At 42.6% G+C, this 24,885-nt stretch overlaps 3 protein-coding genes across 4 annotated transcripts in view; all 3 read right to left on the bottom strand.

The window, feature by feature from the left end:
- Positions 1 to 16,451, bottom strand: part of LOC126391232 (calcium homeostasis modulator protein 5-like) — a 42,444-nt gene extending 25,993 nt beyond the window's left edge. The window contains exons 1-2 of the mRNA XM_050045855.1: positions 15,628 to 16,451; positions 14,690 to 14,876 (exon numbers count right to left, since the gene is read on the bottom strand). Coding sequence (XP_049901812.1) covers positions 14,690 to 14,876; positions 15,628 to 15,797 — 357 coding nt within the window. The 5' untranslated portion in view covers positions 15,798 to 16,451. The remainder of the gene's footprint in view (positions 1 to 14,689; positions 14,877 to 15,627) is intronic.
- The window catches only part of LOC126391221 (uncharacterized), a 248,074-nt gene that overhangs the window by 36,621 nt on the left and 186,568 nt on the right, over positions 1 to 24,885 (bottom strand). The gene's annotated exons all lie outside the window — the stretch shown is intronic.
- calhm6 (calcium homeostasis modulator family member 6) overlaps positions 18,794 to 24,885 on the bottom strand; it is a 10,682-nt gene continuing 4,590 nt past the window's right edge. The window contains exons 2-3 of one of the 2 annotated variants that reach the window (XM_050045845.1): positions 24,589 to 24,621; positions 18,794 to 19,873 (exon numbers count right to left, since the gene is read on the bottom strand). In XM_050045845.1, coding sequence (XP_049901802.1) covers positions 19,430 to 19,873; positions 24,589 to 24,621 — 477 coding nt within the window. In that variant the 3' untranslated portion in view covers positions 18,794 to 19,429. The remainder of the gene's footprint in view (positions 19,874 to 24,588; positions 24,622 to 24,885) is intronic. The other variant, XM_050045844.1, reaches the window with a different exon arrangement.

Raw genomic sequence — 24,885 nt, 5'->3', positions numbered from 1 at the left:
TCTCTCTCTCTCTCTCTCTCTCTCTCTCTGTTAATTTATTATGCTGATCTGTTCTGTACGACATCTATTGCACGTCTGTCCATCCTGGAAGAGGGTTCCGTCCTCAGTTGCTCTTCCTGAGGTTTCTACCGGGTTTTTTTCCCCGTTAAACGGTTTTTTTGGGGGAGTTTTTCCTTATCCGCTGTGAGGGTCCAAAGGACAGAGGGATGTTGTATGCTGTAAAGCCCTGTGAGGCAAATTGTGATTTGTGATATTGGGCTTTATAAATAAAATTGATTGATTGATTGATTGATTGATTGATTGACTGATGGGAGTAGATTGCTTCCTGACTTCCAGGATAACAGACTACCTGACAGAGTGGCCTCAGTATGTCAGGCTTGGAAGCTGTGCCCCGGTATGGTCAGGAGCAGCACTGGTGCTCCACAGGGAACTGTTTTAGCACCGTTCCTGTTCACACTCTACACAGTAGACTTTAAGTACAACTAAGAGTCCCACCACATACAAAAATACTCTGACAATACAGCTATTGTGTCTTGTATCAGGAGCGATCAGGAACGGGAGTACAGGGACCTTGTGGATGCCTTCAGGGACTGGTGCAGTAAGTGCTGTCTCCACCTTAACTCAGCCAAAACCAAGGAGATGGTGGTGGATTTCAGAAGGAAGAGGTCACCCCATCAACCAGTCTCCATACAGGGGGAGGACATTTGGGTTTTGCACACCTACAAATATCTGGGGGTCCTCTTGGATGAGAAGCTTGACTGGTCTTCTAACACTGATGCCCTCTACAGCAGGGGGCAGAGCCGCCTGATCCTCCTTTGATGTGTGTGTGGAGATGTTGACCATGTTCTATCACACGGTGGTGGCCAGTGAAGTTTTCTATGCTGCAGTGTGTTGGGGAAGCAGCTTGACAGACAAAAACACCAAGCGTTTGGACAAGCTGGTTAAAAAAAGCTGGCTCAGTGCTAGACAGGAGACTACCCACTAAGAACTGTGGTGGAGAGGGCCACATTGAACATACTGAAAGCTATAATGGACAATGGCAAACACTCTCTCCACAGCCTCCTGGAGTGACAGAGGAGCAGCTGCAGCAGTCGGCTCATCTCACTGCATTGCAGAATGGAGCGTTTCAGGAGATCCTTTGTCCCCACAACAAAAACACTGTTTAACACCTCCTGGATCCAGTCACATACACACTTACACACGTCACATTAGCCACAACTGGACTGGACTGTGGAAAGGACAATTTTCTTTTAATTTAATTTCTCTTTATGCACTTATTCGTAACTTATTTAATTTTATGTCTATTTTAATGCCACCGGGTTGTTGTTGATGAAGGGAAGTGCAGTTGCTGTTTTTGTCTTTTATGAGCTGCTGGACAGCTAAATAAAGTTCTTTCTATTCTAATCTATTCTATTATGAAAAGGCACAAACTGGGGCCTAAAAATTAACCAGAATGCACGAAATGAAGTGTTTCATGCTCAAGATTTCTTGCCAGAGGACACCCAGACACCCATGGATATTTCAGGTTTTTTGAAGTGGGGTTGTTTTGGGTACTTATCCATAGACAGTATATTACATACAGTAGATGCCAGTCGGCATGCCCCTAGTTTGGAGAAGTAAGCTGGAGTCCCACATGAAAGCTAAGCAGTCTACTGCTGTGGATGGGGGTCAGCTACAAAACATTTTTAACAACCTAAAAAAAGTACCACCTAAAAAATCAATATCAGTTCAAGTGTATGCTATTTTGAGAGTATTTTCATTGCTTTACCTTAATGTCAGACAGTGATTTCCAATAGGAAAATTAAGCCATTCTATTGCTCTTTTTTTTTTTAGTTCAAAATCTTTTTTATTGCAATTTTTCAACGTATAACAAAAGTGCAATGCTGAATGGTCATTGCAGGAATGTGAGGTAAGCAGGAATATGCATCAGCAGCAACTGGCATCATGGACTGAGTAAAAATAGATCAGGGTGAAAGAAAAAAAAAAAAAAAAGGAAAAAAGAACAGAACAGTTCAAAAACAATATATACATAAACAATATATACATTAAAAAAGTCCAAAATGATCCCTTCCCAGTCACTGCCAGTGTACTAAAGATAATATTAAGCTAAAGTGCGTAGTTTTTCTGTAGGTAATTGCGTCTCCCCCTCCATGACTCCAAACAGAGCCATCAGGGGGTTTGGTTCTGATTTGGTATTTAAGACCTTACACATTGTTTGAAAACTTCCCTCCAATATTTTGATCCACACAGTTAGATGAAGGGACCGCTGGCAACCTGCTGCTGCCCCTCCTCCGCTGTTCTGTTTGTTTGGTTCTGAGCCACTGAACCCTGTATGTTGTCTGTCCAGTCAGACTGTGCTTCATCTGTTAGTTACTATTTAAAGTCGGATATAACACTCTGAGATGCCGAAACAGCAGTTTTACAATCCGACTGTCTCTGCTTGCCTGTTGCTACTGTTGCTGTCACTTGGTATCCTGGAAGCTAACCCTGCCGGCAAATGCCTCACCTGTGGCCTTGGGACTGTCAGGTCTCCGCTGTGCTCATAGTGACTGGACTCTCTGTTCTGGTGTGCTTTGCTACGCACGCTTGCTCAGGACAGTCTGCTGCCACTCTGCCTCCTCTCCCTGGCACCTCGTTTCTGTGGATCATTAACACAGAGGTCGCCCCACCCAGTGCCCAGCGTTAGCCTGCCGGATAACCTGCAGCTCAGACCCGGCGGCGTGTGTCTGGTTTCCCCGCTGTTGTGTACCCCGGCACGGCTGCTACCAGGGGACTCTCTACACTTCGGCTGGTCTTTCAGCTTCCTCAAAATCAACAGGTTCATCAATCCGCTGGATAACACAGTCTCTAAACTGTCTCCTCACTATGTAGATTATGAACCTTTTCATATAGATCATAAGTGCATCACTCCCACTGCGGTACTCTGCAAATGAGCTGTTGCGTCTCCGGTCCTACTCCAGCACCCCTCCAGATCTGCTTGCCCATTGTGACATTCTCAGGTGAGCAAGATATGTCCATCATGGATCTGGTCGGAATTTCCATTACACACAACACACCAACAAAAGCAATATTCCCTCTTTCTGGTCCACTCAGCCCTGCTCCCCTCGCACCTGTACCTGCACAGTCAATCACAGTGCGTTATCCCCCGTTCAAAAGACAGCCACCTATGTGCCACTTGTCTGTTTCAAACTGGCTCTCTGCAATATATGATCCCTCACTAGTAAGGCCCTGCTGGTTTCGGAACTCATCTTGGACAAAAAGCTGGACTTCTTATGCCTCACTGAGCCCTGGCATCAGCCAAATGACTTTTCCCAGCTTAACGAAGCTGTCCCACCCGGTTATGCTTACATTAGTAAACCCTGGGCTGCAGGAAGGGGGGGCGGACTCACTGTGCTATAGTGTGAGAGCATCAAAGTCACTGCTGTACTGTAAAACTCACAGGTCCCAAACCCATCATTATTATTGCCATCTACCGACCACCAAAGCCCTCCTGTTTTTCTGACTGAATTCTCCTCCCTGTTAACATCTGTATGTGCCATGTCCCCTCTCATGGGTGACTTCAATATCCACACTGATGACCCATCCAACCATTTTGCCAATGATTTCATCTCACTCCTTGACTGTCTTAGTATTATGTCAATCTCCCAACACATAACAAGGGTCATACACTTGACTTAATCTGTTGCACTGATATCATTCCCTCTAATCTCTGTGCCACCGAGTTCACAGTTTCTGACCAAATCAAAACAACTTTATTTGTCCCAAAGGGCAATTCTGTTTGACAGTTCACCAGGCCCTACAGATATCCATGCATACGATGAAAGTTGTTCTGTTTGATGTTCATGCCTCATTATCCAAAGTTAAAGAGCATCTGACTATCTCCTTCAGAAACATCAAAAACCATCAACCCTACAGACCTCACCACCCTGATCACCTCCAACCCCAGCCCTTCCCCATCATCCTGCTGACTTGGTGAATCACTACAATTACTGTCTCTCCTCTTCCCTCACTGTCCTGGCCCCCCTAAAAACCCGAACAGTCTCCTTTACCCAGACTGCTCCCTGTTTTACCTCCGATCTTCACCAGCTGAAAACTGCTGGTCATCGACTGGAGCGGCTGTGCAAAAAAACCTGACTTTCAGTACACACCCAAATGTACACTGACCCCACTCTTAAATTGGCTGCAATTACACCCAACCTCGAAAAAACCTGGTGCTGACCCAGCTGACCTTAACCACTACAGGCCAATCTCTAACCTCTCCTTCATATCCAAAATCCTGGAGAGGGTGATTGCCACTCAACGTCAGTCCCACCTCGACTCACACAACCTCCACAAACCCTTCCAATCTGGTGTTCATCCAAAACACAGTGCTGAAACAGCCCTGACCTCCTCCATGCAGCTGACTCTGGACTGCTCACCGTCCTTATCCTCCTTGATCTCAGTGCTGCGTTCAGTACCATCTCCCACCCACTACTCCTGGAACGCACGGCTGAAATTGAGATCACTGGTGTTGCACTTTTGTGGTTCACGTCATATCTTACTGACAGACAACAGTTTGTCCAGATGAGGAACCACAGGTCGAGGTATTCTGCTGTTTCACTGGGTGTGCCCCAGGGGTCAGTATTGGGTCCACTTTATTCATCATCTACCTCATTCCCCTGGGCACAATCCTTCCTCACCATGGTGCTCATTTCTACTGCTACGCAGATGACACACAGGTCTACATCTCCACTAAACCCTCCACTGCCCTTCCTTCCACCTCCCTCACCACCTGCCTTGAGGACATCAGGAGTTGAATGAGCAGGAACTTCCTGAAGCTCAACAGAAGCTAAACCGAGGCCCTGCTCATTGGTTCCAAAAACACCCTGGCCAAAATCCAAAGCACCCACGTCCCTCACATCATCATTAGCCCCTTTTCCACCGCAGGAACTTTTATCAATTACCCAGAATTTTGAAATTCCACCGAAATTACCTGGGTAAAAAACTTTCCCTCAACCCCAAACTTACCCTGGAAAAAGTACCTAGTAGGGGGGTAGGACTTTTCAGATTACCCAGAATTCTTGAGGGGCAGGGTGGTGTGCTGAAGAACACTGATTGGTGGAACACTCTCTTGCAGCGTACCCCACTTCCTGGCAAACTTTATTTCATTTCTACAAGCTTCACTTCGTTTGTGTTTTGATTAAGGATGGGCACCGAAACCCGGTACTAAATTAGCACCGGGTGTAAATTATCAAAGACCTTAGTATTGCACTGACGGTATCGGTTCTCCTCTGCGCTGAACTCCTCCACCCACCCCCCCACCCTTCTCCCAACTTCCCTGTCTCCTTCTCCAGCCACGTCAAGAGCCTTGGTGTCATTCTGGACAGCACTCTCTCATTTGAACCATACATAAAAAATATTACCTTGACCGCGTTCCTCCACCTCCGCAACATTTCCAGACTCCACCCATCACTAGCCTCTTATACACTGCCAGATTTTCTGCGAATGTTTTTGCCGGCCAGCTGCAAGCATTTAGACACACAGAGCCGGATTGGTGAGTTGATCGGAAGTGCCCAATTTTCTGCCTCGTAGGGTAGTCATATTGGCGGAACCCTTTTAGTTTAAAAAGACCGAGGCGGCCTTCCGCAACGGGAGGGGCTATTGAAGACTTGTGGGAGGAGCTGTTGATGACGCCGCATGTGCGATCCACTGGCGGTGGATAAACAGGAAACAGCTGATAGCAGGAACAAGCGAGCAGCTAGTAGCAAGAGGGAAACACAAACCTGACAGACACTGTAAAGATGAGCAACTGGGGAGACAAGGAATTGGTCCATGCATTTGTTACATCTCATATTGACTACTGTAATGCAGTACTCTCTGGCCTTCTCACCAAACTCATCAACAGACTTCAAATCATTCAAAACTCTGCTGCCCGGATCATCACCCTCACCAAATCATTCGACCACATCACCCCCATTCTCATCCAACTACACTGGCTCGCTGTGCAGTACCGGACTGATTACAAAAACCTTCTGTTACATTTTCATAGCTCAGAAATGTATAACCAGATAACACAAACAATAGCTAATAATACCCACCGCTAGAGGGCAGTGTCACAAAAGTAGTCTCTATCATGCCAGAAAACGGAAGTGATGTTATCGACACTGTGAAATGTAAACAAGCAGTATAACAAAGAGACAGGTAAAAAGTTACCTGTTGCATCTACAACTGAGAAACACAAAAAAAAGTGTGTCAACATATCAATAATCACGTCATTTAAAGAAGATGAGCTCTCGGGGCGTCGGTGGCGTGGTGGATGGTGCCGGCGCCCCATGTGCAGAGGCGTTGCCTCGCTGCAGCGGCTGTGGGTTCGGGTCCGGATTGCGGCCCTTTGCTGCATGTCAGTCCCCACTCTCTCTCTGTCTCCCCATTTCACTCTCTGTCCTGTCAATAAAGGCAAAAAGCCCATAAAAATAATCTTTAAAAAAAAGAAAAAAAAAAAGATGAGCTCAAAAGAAAGTCACTTTGTTTAACTAACTGGATCTTCGTAAGCTAATCAAAGCCCCTAGGCTAGTGATAGCAGCTGCTAGCGACAGTCACGGACAGCAACCTCACCTCAACGGCACTTTACTATCCAAGAGAGTTTGCAGTGGACATAAAGACAGCTTCAGCGTCTTTATGGGTGAAGAAGCGTTGCTGTTTGCCATCCACAGCAACACACAGCATGGAGGGGTAACGGAGAAAGTACTTCATATTGAGTTCACAGAGCTTACGTTTGATGGGATCAAAGCTCCTGCGCCTGTCATCAGGTCAGGACTGAAATCAGGATAGATGTAGATGCGCTTCCCCTTGAAGTCTAGATTAATCTTCTCCCTGGCAAGGTGAAGAATTTTCACCTTATCCTGAAAATTCAGCAACTTGATCAAGATATATCAATGTCGTACAGAACAGATCAACATAATAAATTAACAGTAATCTGCATGACACAGTGAGACAGAAAGAAAGACAGAGACAGTGAGAGATGCAGGACAGACGGTAATGACAGTAGCTTACAACAACATTAATGAAAATAATAATATTATAATTATAATTACAGCTATTGTGGTACAATATGTTGAAAGTATGTATTAATATATGATAGTATACATATGTGCCAATAACCATATGTGTATAATAACAGTAGAAGTATGACGATGAATGAAGAGATTAGATGAGCCCATATCCCAGGCAGAAATAGTTTCCGCCATCTCCTCCTTGCATACAAACAAATGTCCGGGCCCTGATGGCTTCCCGGCAGAATTTTTAAAGAAATTTTCGTCACTGCTTTCCCCATTGTTATGCTCAGACTTCTCTGAATCCTGCAGAGAAGGTTCTGTGTCTCCAATTTGGTGGGCAAGGTCTGATCGCTCTTTATAGGATTTTCGTTTCATTTGAGCAGTGTATGCTATAATCTGCCCCAGAAGATAAGCTTTAAGGGCATCCCAGACAATTAGACAGAGGTATCTGGAGACATATTAGTATGAAGGGGAGGCCAGGAAGGGACATAGTCAAGACAATAGGGGTGTGGTCGGAAATGACAATACTCTGATAAGCACAGGACTGAATGAGGGAAATGAGTTGGTTATCGATGAAAAAATACTCAATTCCAGAAGAGGTGTGGTGGATGTGTGAGAAAAATTAATATTCTCTTTCGCTTGGATGCAGAAAACGCCACACACCACATACACCATAATTAGAGAGAAAATATCGAATGAAACAGGCCGACCTACTTGCAACGCTGGGGTTGGTAGAGCATCGGTCTAAAATCGGATCTAGCCAATTGTTTAAGTCACCTCCTAGTATTGGAGAATATGTGTTGAGATCCAATAATAATGAAAACAACTGTTCAAAAAACCTACATCGTCCACATTCGAGGCGTAAACATTTATGAAGACTACAAGTGAATTAAATAGCTTACCAGAGACATAACATATAGACCAAATCTGCCAGAAATCACATTGTGCGGCTCAAAAGAAATGTGTTGACTGAAAATAATCGAAACTCCCTGGGATTTGGCTTGAAAAGAGGAGTGAAACCCTGCCCCAACCATCTTAACAAACGGCCAGTGTTTGCACTGCGATATGGATTTCTTGCAGGAAGGCTATTTCTGCTTTAAATTGTTTGAGATGTGAAAAAAACTTTAGACCCTTATCATTCCAGCTCACTAATTCAAGGTGTCTATCCATACAGCTTCACTGAGAAGGTTAGGACGTGAGCGCAGTAACTTAAAGAGGCAACAGATAGGATTCGTTTTTTTTTTTAGCTTGGCACCACCTAGCATCAACGGTGTTGCTCGCACTGTCGCAACGACCAAATTGACCGTGGGGATCAGATAATCAATAAAATGTAGGCTGTAAAGCCACCAGTATACCTCTATGTATATGTAGAATGAGAAGGTGTGTGGACACTATACTAAATAAATGAGTAAAGAGACCGAGCAACTAGGGCTGCAACGATTAATCGACTAATCGATGACTAATCGACTATTAAAATAATCGGTAACTATTTTAGTAATCGACTAATCAGTTTGAGTCATTTTTCATAGAAAAGTACTATAAAAGTACCCCAAAATACTCTTATTGCAGCTTCTTATGTTGAAATATTGGCAGCTTTACACACTCTCCCATGACGGTGAACTAAAACCCTTTGGTATGAGTACGAAACAAGACATTAGATGACATAATTTTGAGGTTTAGGAGAAACAGACCGACATTTTTCAACATTTTAACACATTTTTCGATAAAATGATTAGTCGACTAATCGAAGAAATAATTGACAGATTAATCGACAATGAAAATAATCGTTAGTTGCAGCCCTACGAGCAACAATTATCAGATTTATCTGAGGAAAAAACAAATAGTAATGCAAATAATTATACCAGAATGCACAGTACCAGTACAAACAACGCACAGTAAATTATACCAATATGTACAGCATCAGTGCAAACAATAGTAGACACGTAAGGGATAATGTATAGTGAGCCGGTGACTGTTGAAAAATAACTCCCGACAGGGAGAAGTTATTTTAGAACAGTCACCAGCTCACTATACATTATCCCGCTTAGAACATGGCTTACTACTAAAACATTCAAATGTACTACTAAAACATTCAAATGTTACAACTGGCATCAATATTATTAAATTGCTGGCAGAGTGTATTAACAGCGAGGCCGGATCGGGAACTGCCCATTGGTCCGACAGCCCATTGGTTCGACATCCCCATTCCGAAATCATCATGATGCCCTGTGGTTAAGGTCTGGTTAGGTTTAGGCACAAAAACCACTTGATTAGGGTCAGGAAAAGATCATGGTGTGGGTTAAAATGAAAAAGAAAGTGACAAACACATAAGCTGTGAGCCTGCTTCGCCTCAAGCCTTTCCCAGCTGACCCAGAGCCGGTCGCGGCGCACCATACGCCCGCCGTGAGCCGTTCAGCACCGCGGACAGTCGGACTAATGGGATGTCGAACCAATGGGCTGTTGGACCAATGACATGGACCCGGCCGGATCTACGCAGGGGCAAGAGGGGGCAATGCCCACTTAAACAAATGTCTTGCCCCCTCAAATCAAGTCGGCTGAAAAAGGCACAAAACAGAAAAGTTTTCTCATCTATCTCCACTCCACTTCGTGCTGTGTGCCGGCTGTGTGTGATCTACTGTCTGCAGTCGGCAGAGACCCTCCCCCCAGTAAACACCCAATCACTGTTTAGTATGCAAATGAGCCAAGATGCATTGGCGTCAGGTGTCTCAGTGAGGCAGAATGCAGCAGTAAAGTGAAGCTCCGTTAAACTCGTCGTAGCGTCTCGTGTCATGAGATACTTAATATATAGTTAACAAAAAACAAAAGTAAATATATCAGTGTGAGCACAGAGTGTGAGTCTGTCAGTGCGAACGTTTTTTCAATCACACAAGCACAGCGAGAGATGAGTGCCTGCTGCATGTCACATACTGACGACAAATGCCCTGTGTGTGCCAGACCCCTACGTAAAGCCCCGCTCAGCCTCTAGTTCTGCACGCTGTTTTTTTATTTTTACAAAGCTTTTATTAACTTTTCACTCATGCAGCTTTCAGCAGCTCAAAGTGAAGAGAAATCTGTTAAATTGCTAACAACAAAAAAAAAAGACAAAAAAATATAAAATGTTCTGCTCTAGCCTATATCTGTTGTGTTTGTTAGTTCTGTTAGTTTGAGAATTTTTTTTATAAGACTAGCTTTGGTAAATACTGGCTATAGTGAGGTTATTGTAATTATTATTATTATTAATATTTCATATGCTTAGATGCCTAATGGCCATCCAATAAGATAAATGTTAAGATGTTGGTTGTGCCTGGATGAAGGATATTTTATTTTATTTTTTTTAATTTCATTTTTTGTTTATTTTATTTTTCAGTTTTCCTCCCTGAGGGGTTGCCACCTTATTGTGGTCAGGGGATTTGCGTGCCTCAGTGACCCTAAGAGCTATACCAGCAGGAGCTTAGTCTTCAGGTGAGACACCCAAGTTGGACAGGTCTTAGGGTAGAGGCCTGATAAAGTGCAATCCATTTGTTTAGGTTGGGGGTTGGACACACAGCTAACAACAACCCAATTCCATGTAGAAAACACTGTTATCAACAACAAAACAAGCGGTGAGCACATTTGAGACCACGGTGCTTTGACACCCTCTATAGGGCACTCACACAGCGTCCCCACATCCTGCGAGTGAGTGAGTGAGTGAGTGACCTTTATTTGTCAGCTCTACCTATGGCAAAAATGTGCTGGAGCATGATGCCCCCTTCACATTTATGACTGCCCCCTCATATATGACTGCCTAGAACCGGGCTTGATTGACAGAGGAGAGGCGTTCACCAGACAAACGGGAGCGGAGGAGAGGATTTTACTCCAATTCTCCCGGTAGGAGATGCTGGGTGCCCAGTAGCTACGAAGGCTGCCCTCACATTTATGGCCAGTGACCGACATGATCTCCCTGCTCTCCAGGCCAGCTTGGGAGAGCTGTGTGGACTAACGTTAACTGATTTTGATGCTCCTCAGTCTAAGGCCGTTGCAGTGAAAAGTCCAGTGTTCATTTAGCTGGGCGTAACTTAGCTGGGCGATGTCCGTCGATAGCTGCCTCCGTGAGAAGAGAACAGAAGGAAGGGAGAGGGGTATCACTGTCCGAGGGCTGCCGTAGAATGGCAACGAGGATGTCAGCCAACACTCACTACCCGGTCCCTGGTTGCAGCGATTTGCGATGCTGGCCAGCTAGGAATGAACTAGCAGCCAGTACGGTACAGTCCTCTCTCGTCTAGCTAACATTTAGCCGTGTTACTTACTGATCCATTAGAGAGAAAGCTAGCTTGACATTGGTTTTTAAGCCTCTTTGGTCACGGAGCGCCTTCCATCTCTTGAACGCCTGAATGAAGTTTACTCTTGTTTTTCCTCTTCTTTTATCACTCTCCTTTTTGCTCTTCTTTGCCTCCTCAGACATTATCACTCTCCTTTTTGCTCTTCTTTGCCTCCTCAGACAGAGGAGCTCGTTTTCTTTCACTAGGCTGTTTTTCACTTGTTTCCAAACTTTGTCCGTCTGCCATTGTGCCCATGACTCAACTATCTCATGCCCAACTCCTCATAAGAACTCGCTCCAGTCCCTGATTGGCTGACCGACTAGTTTCGTAATACATGACGCGTTGCCTAAAGCAGATTTTTTTCTGCAAAATTTCGCCCCTGGTGACAGAAGCTTATTACAAAGATTGCAAAGCCACTAATTAACCTATGTAAACGCAGATAGTCTTTTTTTTACTGTGGCCACTACCCTGTGCAACCCAAATTATTTTCATAATGGTATATTTAGGAAAAGATGCTATCTGGTGCCTCTTTAAGAAATAAACTTAAGAGAAGAGTGACTATTGCATTGTACAAAAAATGAAAGGAAATCAAAAATGGCTGGCAGTGACATATCCCCCCCAACCGACTTTCCCCAACCAAGACAGCTGCTAAAAAAAAAAGGCAGCAAGCTCCTCAGAACAAACAACATGTAATAGTACATCTTCCTGTCTCGCACTAAACTAACCATTGCTCCAGTACCCTAAATATAAGTGGATACAGCAACTCAAAATTGACATTTAAACTTAGACAAATTAGAAAACCAGATGTGAGTTCTGAAATATTATTACAGATAACATTAAGTCTATCCAGGCCTTTATGATATAGAGTCAAACAGATTTAGGCAGTCATAACAACCATAGATAACAATCCTACAGAGCACTGAGGTAACGTAATGCAACCTGTTAAATGCAATTGTTAAAGAGCTTTCAGGTAAAAAACTTACTACACTAGCATTTTTGTGCAACATTAAACTAGAAATCAGTAACGCTAAAATAAAAAGGACCAAGTCATATGCAAAAACAGAACTAAAAAAAGATCTAGTGATAGGTACAATATTCATGCAGAGTGTCCAAATAGAGTAATATTTGCTTGTGAATATTAATCATAGTCTGTAGAGGTTGTCTGGCAAGGGAGCAGGGCAAAAATACTCACAAATGAGTCACAAGATTGGGCATGTTCACCAATGAAACAACTGGCATCAGTTAACATGGCGCTGAACACGTAGAAAGATAGGACAGTGAACAGTGCTACCTTACTTCTGATGGGTCTAAAGTAATGAAAAAGTCCCTTCACGGAGGTTTTGATGGCGTGGGGAGGCTGTCAATGTACTTGTGTGCCTCGTCGACAGAGCCAATCCACTTTTTGGTTCCACTGGGCAGCGTTAGACGGAGCCGGGCTGGATAGAGCAGAGCAGGCTTCAGACCCACTTTGTAATGTTCTTCTATTACGTCTCTGTATTCCACTTGCTGGTTAAGAACATCAGGGCTGTAGTCTTCTACAACCCGAATTGGTTGGCCACGATACTGAGGTTTCCCTCTCTGCCGTGCCTCTCTGATGAGGGGATCCTTTGCCTGATAGCGATGTAGGCGGCCAATGACTGGCCGCGGCCACTTTCTGGTTTGGATCTGGCAGAGATGGTAGTGTGTCTTTCCCAAAAACTTCATGCAGCAGCTTTGAGAAATACTCCGTAGGATGGCCGCTTTCAGTGGATTCCAGTAGAACCTGGATACGTATGTTCTGCCACCTGCTTCGGCTCTCCAAGTCAGTAACTTTAGCCTTTAGCCTAGCATTTTCATCCCGGAGAATAGAGCAGATGCTTTCAAGGTCCACAACTCGCTGACCAAGGTCCTCTGAAGAGAGTTCAAGGGATGAGACAGGTTGGCCGCTGTCAAGTTTAGAGTCAAGCAGACTGAATGATGTTTTGAACTCGGTGGCTAACGCCTTGAAGGGTGCTGCTCGAGCAGTGCAGTGATAGCTTCCAGTGTTAAGCTAGCGTTAGCATCTTCTTTTTTGCCTGACTTGCCACTCTTCGAGGACATTTTAGAAATAAAATGGGTTGTTCAGGTGAAACTGAAAAGAAACATATGAGGGAAAAAATAATCATTTTGGCCCTTGAGTTGGAGGGCTGGATGGTAAATAAAGTTTAGTGTTCCTCACTGGAACACTCACAACACATCTAGGGATGGGTACCGAACGTATTGAACGAGCCCCAGGGCTACATTCTTCAAGACCGCAGCATTGATAAGCTCTGACCTTAACGGTTCTGCTATCGGTCCTGGACCAGTTGCGTTTTTTTTTGTTTGTTTGTTTTTACATGATAAACGTTATCTTGCACATTTATCTCACCAACTCCGTCAATTATCCGTCATTGTATCATAATTTTCGCTATTCTCCCTGAAGACGAGAGATCTGTGTCGCTCACCCTGGCTGCCTGCTGTGTGTGAGTGGAGAGCAGGGGGGCTGGGCTGTTGTTCCAGTCACACATACACACACACAAGACAGCGCATAACGTTACACCAACTCAAGCTCGTAGCCTACCTTTAGATAGGTAACGATGGCGGAGAGAGCCAAACGGTCAAAAGTTGATGCAGACACAGCGCGTTGTCACAAGTGTGACAAATGTTTTGCGCGTAAGGGCGGCAACACTAGTAATTTGTCAAAACACCTTGCAAAAGTGCATCATATTCAGACAGAAAGATGTACAGTGTTTGGCTGCCCTAGCACAGCTAGTTCATCTACGTCCAGTCCAGGTTTGTAACATTATGCTAGCAGCCAACACGTGGAGTTAATAACCATTAGCTATTTTGCGACCCTATTTACTAAATAGGGTTTCAGATTTGTGATTTTATTTGTGTATTTTTCAGATACTTCTAAATACATGAATATAAGCATAATTATAGCCTGGGCTGGGTGCGTGGGATTTCCCCCCCTCTGGTCTAGCCATAGTGATTAATGTTACATCACCATATAAAATACCTAGAATACCTAACATACCTAGAATACCTAATATTTTTACTTGTAGGCTAGATTTGTTTATATATGTGTGGCAGCACACACGTACGAGTGGGGTTGGTACAATGGTTAGATTTATAAACAACCCAATGGAAGCCAGACAACTCCCCCCTGGGAATTTAGCCCAGGAAATAGTTATAGTACCAATACAAGGCACACAGGTTAGTTTTACTTGAGGCGGGAGACGTGGTTCTGGTTAAAATACAATATGCTTTATTACAAAAGTTATTAAAAATACCTAATAAAAATACCATGCATACAGGGATGTGAAGGGAAGGGAGGACACTAACAGGGCTGGAGCTTACCAGTGGAGGGGAATGGGGCAATGAGGAGGCGAGAGGAATCCCAGGAAAAGGAGCACCCCAGTCACTCGTGTCACTCACGCACGCAAACACACAACGGGGAAACCAAATGAAAACCGGGGGTTGCACAGCACACAAAAGGGGACACCACCACCAGGGCACCAAGACCACCACCGTAAGCTTCCAGCACCTGAAAGGAGAGGGGAAACGATTATTGGGGTGAACTCAAATAATCAAATCACCAATAAACAAAAATAAATACAAAGCTTTTAACAAAGGGGCAGCGACCAAGTTTGCAACTTAACCAAATTAACAAAATAATTTAGCTGCCATAAATATTTCAAAACAATTTAACAAGAACAATGTACACAAAATAATCAGAATTATTCAAACAGAATATAAACGACACTTGATCAAAATAAAGTTAACATGACATCAGATAACCAAAACAAAAATAATTGAAACTAATCAATTGAGTGCACCTCCAGTGGTGACAAAAGGAGCAAATGGGAAGCCAATGAACAACAATGAGAAAATAAGGGAGTTAACCCCGCAGCTCACACACATAAAATATGGGCCCAAGGAAAATGGGCTGCGAACGTCAGCATATACAGTTCGTTTATTTTAGCTGCACGAGCCTCCTATCAACGCCAGCATAGTTGACACCGGCAGAAGCAAGGCAGGAAAGCCACAGCCCAGAGGCAAGGCACGGCAAATGGCGGTGTACACAAATCAGTGCAAAGCAGCAGTAAAGCACAGCAAATCAGGAGCAAAGCAAAGCAGACCCAAGCAAAGCAGCAGTGGTTCACAATCAGCAGCGTCACATGGCCCACCTGTCAGTGTCTGCCATAAATAAAAAGAAATAAACTAAATTAATATAAAAGACAAACTACATGTTAAGGGTGAGAGCAGAGAGACAGGTTGACATGCGCTGTACATACCGATCAGGCTGCGTCAGACCGCATGCGGGAGAGGAGAGGAGAGCCCCACGCTCAGATGGCTGCGGTTGCAAACCGCGGCCGCCAATAAGCCACATGCGCCGGAACGGAGATTCCCCGTGAGCGGTTACGTCGGCACGGTGTCTGACAATCCAACGTCTGAAACCAAACATAGCGACCAATATAATAACGTGCCGAATCAGGCGAAATCAGGTACCAAAGCAAGACAGCTACTGCCACATTACTTGCACCAGCAACAGTGGGAAGGGGGAAGTGAGGCGACCAGGAAGTGGGCGGGCCTCAGAGCCAAAGAGCGAGAGGGCGACAAGATGGGCACTGCCCTCCTATATAGAGTGGCCTCAGGTGCTGGTTGGTTAATGTGCTGAGGGGAGAGCAAGGTGGCACACTCGTCATGAGAGCAGGGATGATGCATCTCATCCTGCTACATATGCTACAGTGATTTGTTTTCCACAGAGCTCTACGGTGCGAGCAATTTACTGCATTTGCGACTAAAAATAGTTTTGTGCAAGTAAAAGAAATCATTCAGGAGCACGCTGTGCGAGTACAGATTTCAACCAGCAGCAGAATCCTGTCGGTTGTGGGTTGAACGGGGGTCACAGACATAGACAGGAATACGTATTCCTGTCAAATACGGCGGCCATAGTGCTCCGCGGCGCAAGGTAACGGCTTACTGGCAACGGAGAAGCCTGGCTCCAGGTCCAATAGTTTCCTCTTTGTTGGTGTCATGACTGCCCAAAAGTACCTGAACAGCCGATCCGTGGCGGCACACAGGTATGTGACGTGTCAGAGGAGAAACGAGCCGTTCACATTACTCTTTGTGGCAGGTAAACCTCACTGCACTTTAGGGACTGTTCTTTACTTATCAGAGGAGGGTGGCTGGTTGATTTTTATTTTATTTATTTATTTTATTTTGATCCCCCCTATGTTAATCACTTATTGATGCTGTTTTTGAAGTATGAATAAGTCAATAAGTAATTTATTTCATTGAAATATCATTGATGTAGCCTATAATAGANAAAACTATTTTGTTGCGTAATGAGAATTGAGAAAATAAAGCAATTTATGTTCTTAATTTGTTTTTTTCTTCCTCAAAAACTATCGATAAGAGTACCGTTAAAATACCGGATCGATAAGCAGTATTGATAAGAGTAGTAGTACCATTAAAATCTTAACGATACCCATCCCTAAACACATCTACTCCATCTGCCTGCCGACCGGAAGAAAAACAGTGATTTCCTATTGCTGAACACAGGAGCTGCTGGTCTACCACTGCCTAGATCACTTATTTTGTTAATAGGCCTACGTTTTCTTTGCTGACCCCCATCCAAAACAGTATATTGCTTAGCTTCCAGCCTGCTTCTCTAAACTAGGGGCGTGCCAACTAATATCTACTTTATGTAATACACTGACTATGGAAAAGTAACCCATACAACCCCACATCAAAAAAACTGAATTATCCCTTTAATATGTGTACCCCTAAATGTTAAGAAAAAAGCTCAAACACATTTATTATATAATATATATTTCATATATTATACATCTGTGTGTACATTTGTGTGATCGATTGTGGTGGACCAGTATAGCCCTGCTGAGGTTCTCAGTATAATCCATGTAGTTTCAGCAAACTGGTCTAACCCTAATATAGACAATCCTTGGATGCTTAAAACATCATCACAGATGCACACTGCAGTTATATCTTTCATTCACAAAAAGGGGAAAGATGATTTAGACCCTAGAGGATATCGACCTATTTCATTACTCAACTGCGATAAAAAGATCTTAGTAAAGATATAGCAATTCGCTTGTCAAAAGTCATTGGAAGTATAATTCACATGGACCAATCAGGCTTCATCCCAAATCGCTATAGCTCCGATAATATTAGACGGGCTTGTTCGTGCTTGCCGTGGAGCCTTTAGCGCAGAAACTGAGGAATAATTTAGATATACATGGGATCACAGTGGACAGTATCCTTCTTAAACTTTTACTGTATGCAGATGATATGTTAGTACTATTAACGCAACCAGAAAAATCCGTACTCACTTTATTAAACTGTATTGAAGAGTTCACACTGCTATCTGGATATCGCATCAATTGGAACAAATCTGAGGCCATGCCTATATCAGGCTATTGCCCATCTACCCTCGAATAACTCCTGATTATAAAGATATGGTCCGAGAGAACATCAACCCACTGCTTCAGAAAATGAAATCAGATTTTGGTAGGTGGACTAAAATCCACCTTTCACTCTGGGTGAAAATACACTCTGTTAAAATGATGACTGCACCTGTCATTTATCACATACTATCTCACCTTCCTCTGAATATTCCTGAGTCCTACGTTAGAGATTTTGACACTCTTATTTTAGATTTTCTCTGGGGCAATTCACATCACCGTTTAGGAATAAAGAAATTACAGGCCCACACAAAGAGAGGGGGGTTTTCTCTTCCCAACTTTAGATGGCATTGCTGGGCTTTCAATATGAAGCACATAAGAATATGGTTACCTAATGACAAGGCAGGAGATAAGCCAAGTTGGTTCCAAATAGAGGCTGAAGTAAGTGGAGAGCTGTCCCCTTGGTCAGAGTTACTTAGCACAAAATTGCCATTACAGAATGATAACCCTATTATCGCTAACACTAAATTAATGTGGCATAAACTGCACAGAGCGGGCCGTTGGGACTTCTTGAAATCCCCTCATGTGCCTCTATGGAATAACAAGCAAATTCTAATTGGAAAAAAAAAAAACAGTTAATTGGAGTATTTGGCAAAAAGCAGGGATAACCTATATTTTACATCTATATGATAGCAATTCCAAGCACTTTTTAAGCTTAAACCAAATAGTGGATATATACAAATTACCACATAATCAATATTGGAAGTATGTCCAAATGCATAGTGCCCTGTCTAAATGGTTAGGAGGCCCGCTTACCTGTCCTACGGGCAGCCCATTTGAAGAACAGCTGATTAGATCAAGTTCAGGTAGGGGCATTGCTCTTAAGATCAATGGTTTATTACAGGAACAACTATGTGATCCTTTGCTCAAGGTTAAGAAACACTGGGCAGGGGACATGGGGGTAGACATATCTCCTGAAGATTGAAAGTCATGTTTAAATAACATTAATACAATGTACAAAGAAATGGGTAATAGGTTTATTCAACTGAAAATAATACATAGATGGCATCAGACACCACAACAACTTTATAAATGGAAATTAATACCAGTAGACTCTTGCTGGAGATGTGACGGAAGTGGTGCCTCTATACTACATATTCTCTGGACATGTTCAGCACTTAAGGACTGGTGGAATAACATCCATCAGATTATATTTGAAGTCCTGCACAAAAAGTTCCAAATCTCTGCAAAACTGTCTATCTTGGGATTGACCACTGAGCTTCAGGACAATGACTTTTCGTGTTTCGAGGAAAGGTGGATTATTTTGGCTCTCACAACAGCTAAACGGATACACCCCCCTTTGAAGAATGGACTACAATAATGGCACAACTAGCTGCTTACAAGAGGGTGACATACTCCCTACTGGATAAATTGGATCAATATATGCTTACATGGAGCCCTTTTACCGACTGGCTGTCTGTGAATTGATGGTTGATTTGTTGGTGTGATGCTGTCAGTGATTTGTAGTGCTTGACTGTTGAAATGTGTCAGTGTGGTGGTCTGTGTTTTTGTTTGTTTTGTTTTGTTGTTTAATTTGTTTGTTTGTTTTTATTTGTATTATTTGTGGGAAAAAAATCAATAAAAATGTTCATACAAAAAAATAAAAAAATCATCACAGAGCAATCCTGCCATCATCTACAAAATCAAGAACAGCAGGGGTGTCATCAGCAGGCTCGCTTGACTTGACAGAAGCCATCCTCATCATCCTCATTGTCTCGTCATCAGTCTCTAGACAATCCTCCACATACCGGTGTAGGGTGCTGTAGTAGTGATCTTTGGTGCTGAACTTGTAGAGAGAGGAGATCTTCTCCCAGGCTTTGTTGGAAGGGGTGATGATGTTTTCAGGTGGTGTCTGGTTAAAGAAGCTCTTCAGGTTCCTCTCAGCGAGCTCTTTGGCATGTTTAGTGCTGTATGAATCAAACAGGTTGCTCTCCTCCTGAGCATATGCTTTCCAGAACTTAAGCTGCAGGTAGCTGATGGGGGAGGTACAGCGAGCCACACAGGTCAGCAGCAGGTTGGACAACATGACAGAAGCGATGAGCAGCCAGCCCATAATCTGTGGTCACACACAATATGGATTTCCAGTCAGGTATAAACGCGGTGTTAAAGGTCCCATATTATATTAATTTTCTTGTTCATATCTGTATTGTATTTGTGGTTTCTACTACTATTTTTTTTTCATACTGTCTACCTGAATAAGTCTGTAATATGTCTGAAACACTCCCTTTTAGTGCCTGTCTCTTTAAGCCTGCCTCCTGAAAAAGCCCAGTCTGCTTTAATTGGTCATTGCTTCTGGGTCTTTCACATCTACGCTATTAGCGTCTCTGCACCATCACTGCAGTCAGGGAATGACTGTAATGGCACTTTAGCAGTAGTTTCTACCTTTATATAGTGTAGTTGTGACATCACAACTTTACGGGAGTCCTTACCGATTGATTAAAGGCACAGTTTCTGAATACAGATAGTGTGCATTTCTCTGTGGATTGAGCATCGTGATACTTCAATAGTATTCATGTAGCACCTAAACCTGCTGAAAACTGACTTTTTACAATATGGAACCTTTAAAGTCACTTAGATATCTGTTGCACATTAATAGGTGAAATGAAAGAGTAAAATAACAACAGCAACATGTTACGCAACTATTACTGCATGTTAATGGTTCCAACTGACAACAAAAATTAGTCTAAATGTCAATACTGAAGGACTGAAAGGACATGTCAACATGTTAACGCTGAAGGCTTGGACATACTTTCGGCACTGATCATCCACGGACATCTGCAAGTCACGTGGACATGCACGCAGTTATATTCATTCCATAAGTCTCTAGTGCCCATGCTCTATTGGCTGCATAGGGCGAAAGTAGTGCCGAAAATCCCTGGGTCATCCAAGTTGTTTTATATATAGCAGTTGAACTATTTTGCCTTCATGAGCCACTGAGCAACTTTGATCGGAGCATGCACAGTTGGGGCTTACCTCGCTATGCCTACAGTCTACATAGTCAAAAACAAATGGGCTGCACACGGATGTCTGCATAGGGACTCTGTGCCAGTGGCGGCTGCTGGTCTTTCAAATGAGGGGAAGCTCACTTTAAGTTTACATCATAAAATTTGTCATACTGTAGCGAGGCAGTAACTTATAAAAGGAACATTTAATTGAAGCCATTTTTCAACCACACTCATGCCATAGTACCACAGCAAAACACACCTCAAAGATTTTCAGATGGGTTTAAACACCCTAACCCTTGTTTACAGTGGGTGTTGTGTGTGTACTGTACAAACAGTGAAAATAAGCTATATCGCTTATGGAAATAAAGAACTCCGGACGGCACTCTGTCAAGCAAGATTTATGGTTGTGCGTAGACCCAACTCACAACGATGTAGCCGACGCACGTCACCTACGTCGTTGTGAACATTTTTACTTGTGCAGTGGTGTGTCTGTGTCACTCTGCAGTGACACATCCAAAACACTAGTCAGCAGCTGAGGTTTCTGTTAAGTGCTGTAAAGTTTAGGTGATTCAAAACACACATTAAACATAGCTTAATAGAGACAATTGCAAACACAAGTACAGAAATCAGCTTCACTGTAACTCGCAGCATGCACATACAAACACTTGTCTTTATCTGGACACATTTTCCCCACAAATACAACATGCTAATGTTATTAGCACAAGCCTATGGCATTTTACATTGTATAAATTAGCCTAGCAACTACAGATCTTTTCCTCTTCTCATATAAAACAGGACAACAGCGACATTTAACAAAGTTAACGGCACATAATTTGGCTCCATTACAACTCACAAGATTCACTGACAAAACAACTGTCACACTAAACACGTGTATATATGAATATCCGCATGGGACTGAGCTCGAAATGCAACGATGCTGGTGTGTATTTCCAAAGCGCTGTCAATCACAAAGGGGTTCATAGTCATGATGTTAAACGCATCCTAGCGCGTGTTTAATGCAATGTAAATTATTATCTTAATGTAAATTCAATAGTGCATATTTGACCATTTCTTCTATGAAATTTTAGGGGAAGTTCACCCTCCCTTGTTGTCTAAGAGCAATCTCCCCTGGTCTGTGCAGCCCCTTGTGCACATGGGTGGATGATGAGAATTACGTCACACGGACAAGTGGACATGGAAACTTTGAGTTGGCCTTAGGTGACTTTTTCCTTGGTGGTGAATTTCTCTGAATACAGAAAGTGGTTTTTTTTCAGGTCTGAATTTGAAACATGACCTCTGCACATAATAAGAAAGGGCACAGATGGTGGAGGTAAACATTCTGCAGAGGTTAGGAAAACTTTTAAAAACACAAGGGCATGTCAGATCAATAAAACATACAATAAAACATATGAACCCAAAAATGTTTCCAGAGAAAATACTGAATCTGAACTAAAAAAAAAAAACTCAAAAAACTTAATCTGAACTCACAATACAAAAGGACAGATGCCAAACTCACACCACATCTGCCTTTGCACATCATCACAATATTAGGGATGCACAGGGGCGGATCTAGAAAAACATTTATGGGGTGGCAAGAGGGGGGCAGGAATTTTTGAGGGGTGGCAACATATGGCAGACGTATATGCTGAATTTAATCACAGTTATCACAGTTTGATGAGAAATAGTATGTTCACACTACATAAGGGCACAAGCTGCCATTTACAAACTCATACAGACAAACTTAATCTCATGCAATCAATGTCTTGCATTTGAGGTTTCATGTGAAACAGTTCATATTAGGAGTAAGTGTTGAAGGAGGTTCAACAAACTCTGAGTCTAACCCTGAACTCTGAGTTGATTTACCCTGAGATGGGAAACTCTGAGTTACCGGTTCCAACTCTGAGTTACCGGTTCCAGCTGATTTGAGTTAGTTCAGTCAACTCTGAGTATGTTCACTCTGAGTTAAGCCGACAATAAAAAGCCATCATCAATGAAGCTCCGACTCCACGATTCACCATGGCAACAGGTAAATAAAAGACAGCGCCTCCATTTTAATCCAGTGGATGCAGAGATATTAATGCATGTGTAGCAGACGGTGCACGTTTATCTTTAAAAGAAGAGCCTGAGTCAGAGCGAGGAAAGTGTAAATAAGTTAACCATAAAGTTAATAAAAAAGTTTATTCATCATTTATCAGACTTACATTTTACATACACTTACACTTACATTTTCTTAATGAAGATAAAGTGTTGGAATCTGACTGTGTATCAGGCTACATTACATTATATTAATAATATATAATAATATATTTGCTCATATTTAATGTGATGGGGAAAAACACAGGAGGCAGCAACTGAAAAATAGGAAGATTTAAAACATATAGGCTAGGCTATAGATCAAAGACATAAAGACATGACTGTAAACTCACAGTCTGACCCAGTAATAATACGTTTGGTGATTTGCACTTAAAAAGACGTTGAGGTTAAAATACAGTAGATTTGAAAATGTTGCACATCTATTTGTGTCTTGACTCAACAGCATTCAGTGACTTTATTTCAGATACAAATGTAGTAAATTTAAAGACACTGAAATGCTGCACCATTGCTCACTCAGAAATATTAACATAATCCCCAATATTAGGCTATAGGAATTATGTTCCATCAGTGCGACCAATGACATCAGTGATAGAGATCATTAGTCATTGATACTACGTGTCTAAAACTTCATACCGATTTTTAAAATTTAAATAATTAGACCTACACATTATGTGCAATAAACATTTGGGAGCTGCTCTAACAGACTGACAGTCTGATCCTTGTGCACAGTGTTATAAAAAATAATAAATATATAAATGACAGGTTTGATTCTGAGCTGAGGGTGAATTCTCGCTGTGTAATATTTGAATGTAAAGACAAAAACTGAGGTCCAAAGAAATGATTGATGTGCATAAATTCAGTAACTTAAGACAGTCCTGAGTAACAAACTAATATCCAGCAGGATTTAGACTGTGACAGACGGTAAATCTCCGCTAATTTCTTTTTTCTTTTTCTTTATTGAACAATAAAGCGTTAACAGGCAGGTACACCACAAATGGGACAATGCAAAAAATACATCCAAGACTCTAGAAAGTGTTGGTACAGACAAAAAGACAGTATAACAGGACAATAAAAAGAAGCAACAGAATTTAGTCAGAGGATGGGAAAAACGTTTCATAATGAGCGAAAAATTTGATACTTTTACTGTTTTCAATTAAACGTAAGGATTTCATAGTGTAATCAAATTCTAAGAGGAAGGTTTTATAATTGGGGCAAGATTTGGCAAATTTTTGTTTGTGAATGTAAAGTTTAGCATGAAGGATTACAAAATTTAGTAAAAATTCAAAATCTTTGTTATTTTTGTTAGTGTAGTAGCAGATGATATCTCTTAATGTAAAGGAGTATTTGATATTGGCAGAGTTCAAAAAATGGAGATTAAAGGGCCAGTGTATAATATTTGGCATGGTTTATTGTCAAATCTGAATCTGAATCTGAATATTCTACCCATTAATATGTTTATATAAGTGTATAATTGCTATAAAATAAAATTCGTTTGGTGTAGCAAGGGCCTTGCTTTAGAGAGGTCGCCATCTTGCGCCGCCATGTATGTACGGCAGACCGAGCGGACAATCCAGCCAGCCAGAGAACGTGTTTCGCGTGTATAAATAAACCAACGAAGACAGCGGAAGGAAGGAAGAAGGAGGAGGAAACAGCAGAGAGTGTTAGTAGTTCGTCGATAGAGAGTAGTGGAAGTTTTTTTTAGTTATAAAGTTTGCAAACGGACCACACTTACCACGCAACAGGAGAGAATGAACCCGAACGTCACCTGCGAGGAAAAGAAGACACAACTTCACTCCTTGTGATGCACTCTCTGCGGCGCTTTTCCTCCTGATGATATATCTCCCCAACGATGGTAGCACCAAATTCCATTCTGTGCAGCAAAATGGGAGCGGAGGATTCAGCCTCTCTTCTCGCCCGCTCAGCATCCAAGTTCCTCATCTGTATGCTCCGGCTCAAACAGGTATGGCTCTGGGTCTGTGTCCGCTACAAGAAACTCTTCAAAATCGCGTTCAAAGTCGTCCATTGCAGC

This window comes from Epinephelus moara, chromosome 6, assembly GCF_006386435.1.
Source record: "Epinephelus moara isolate mb chromosome 6, YSFRI_EMoa_1.0, whole genome shotgun sequence".
Lineage (NCBI taxonomy): Eukaryota > Metazoa > Chordata > Actinopteri > Perciformes > Serranidae > Epinephelus > Epinephelus moara.
The sequence above is the reverse complement of the archived record's forward strand: the minus strand, read 5'-3'. Positions and strand labels throughout refer to the sequence as shown.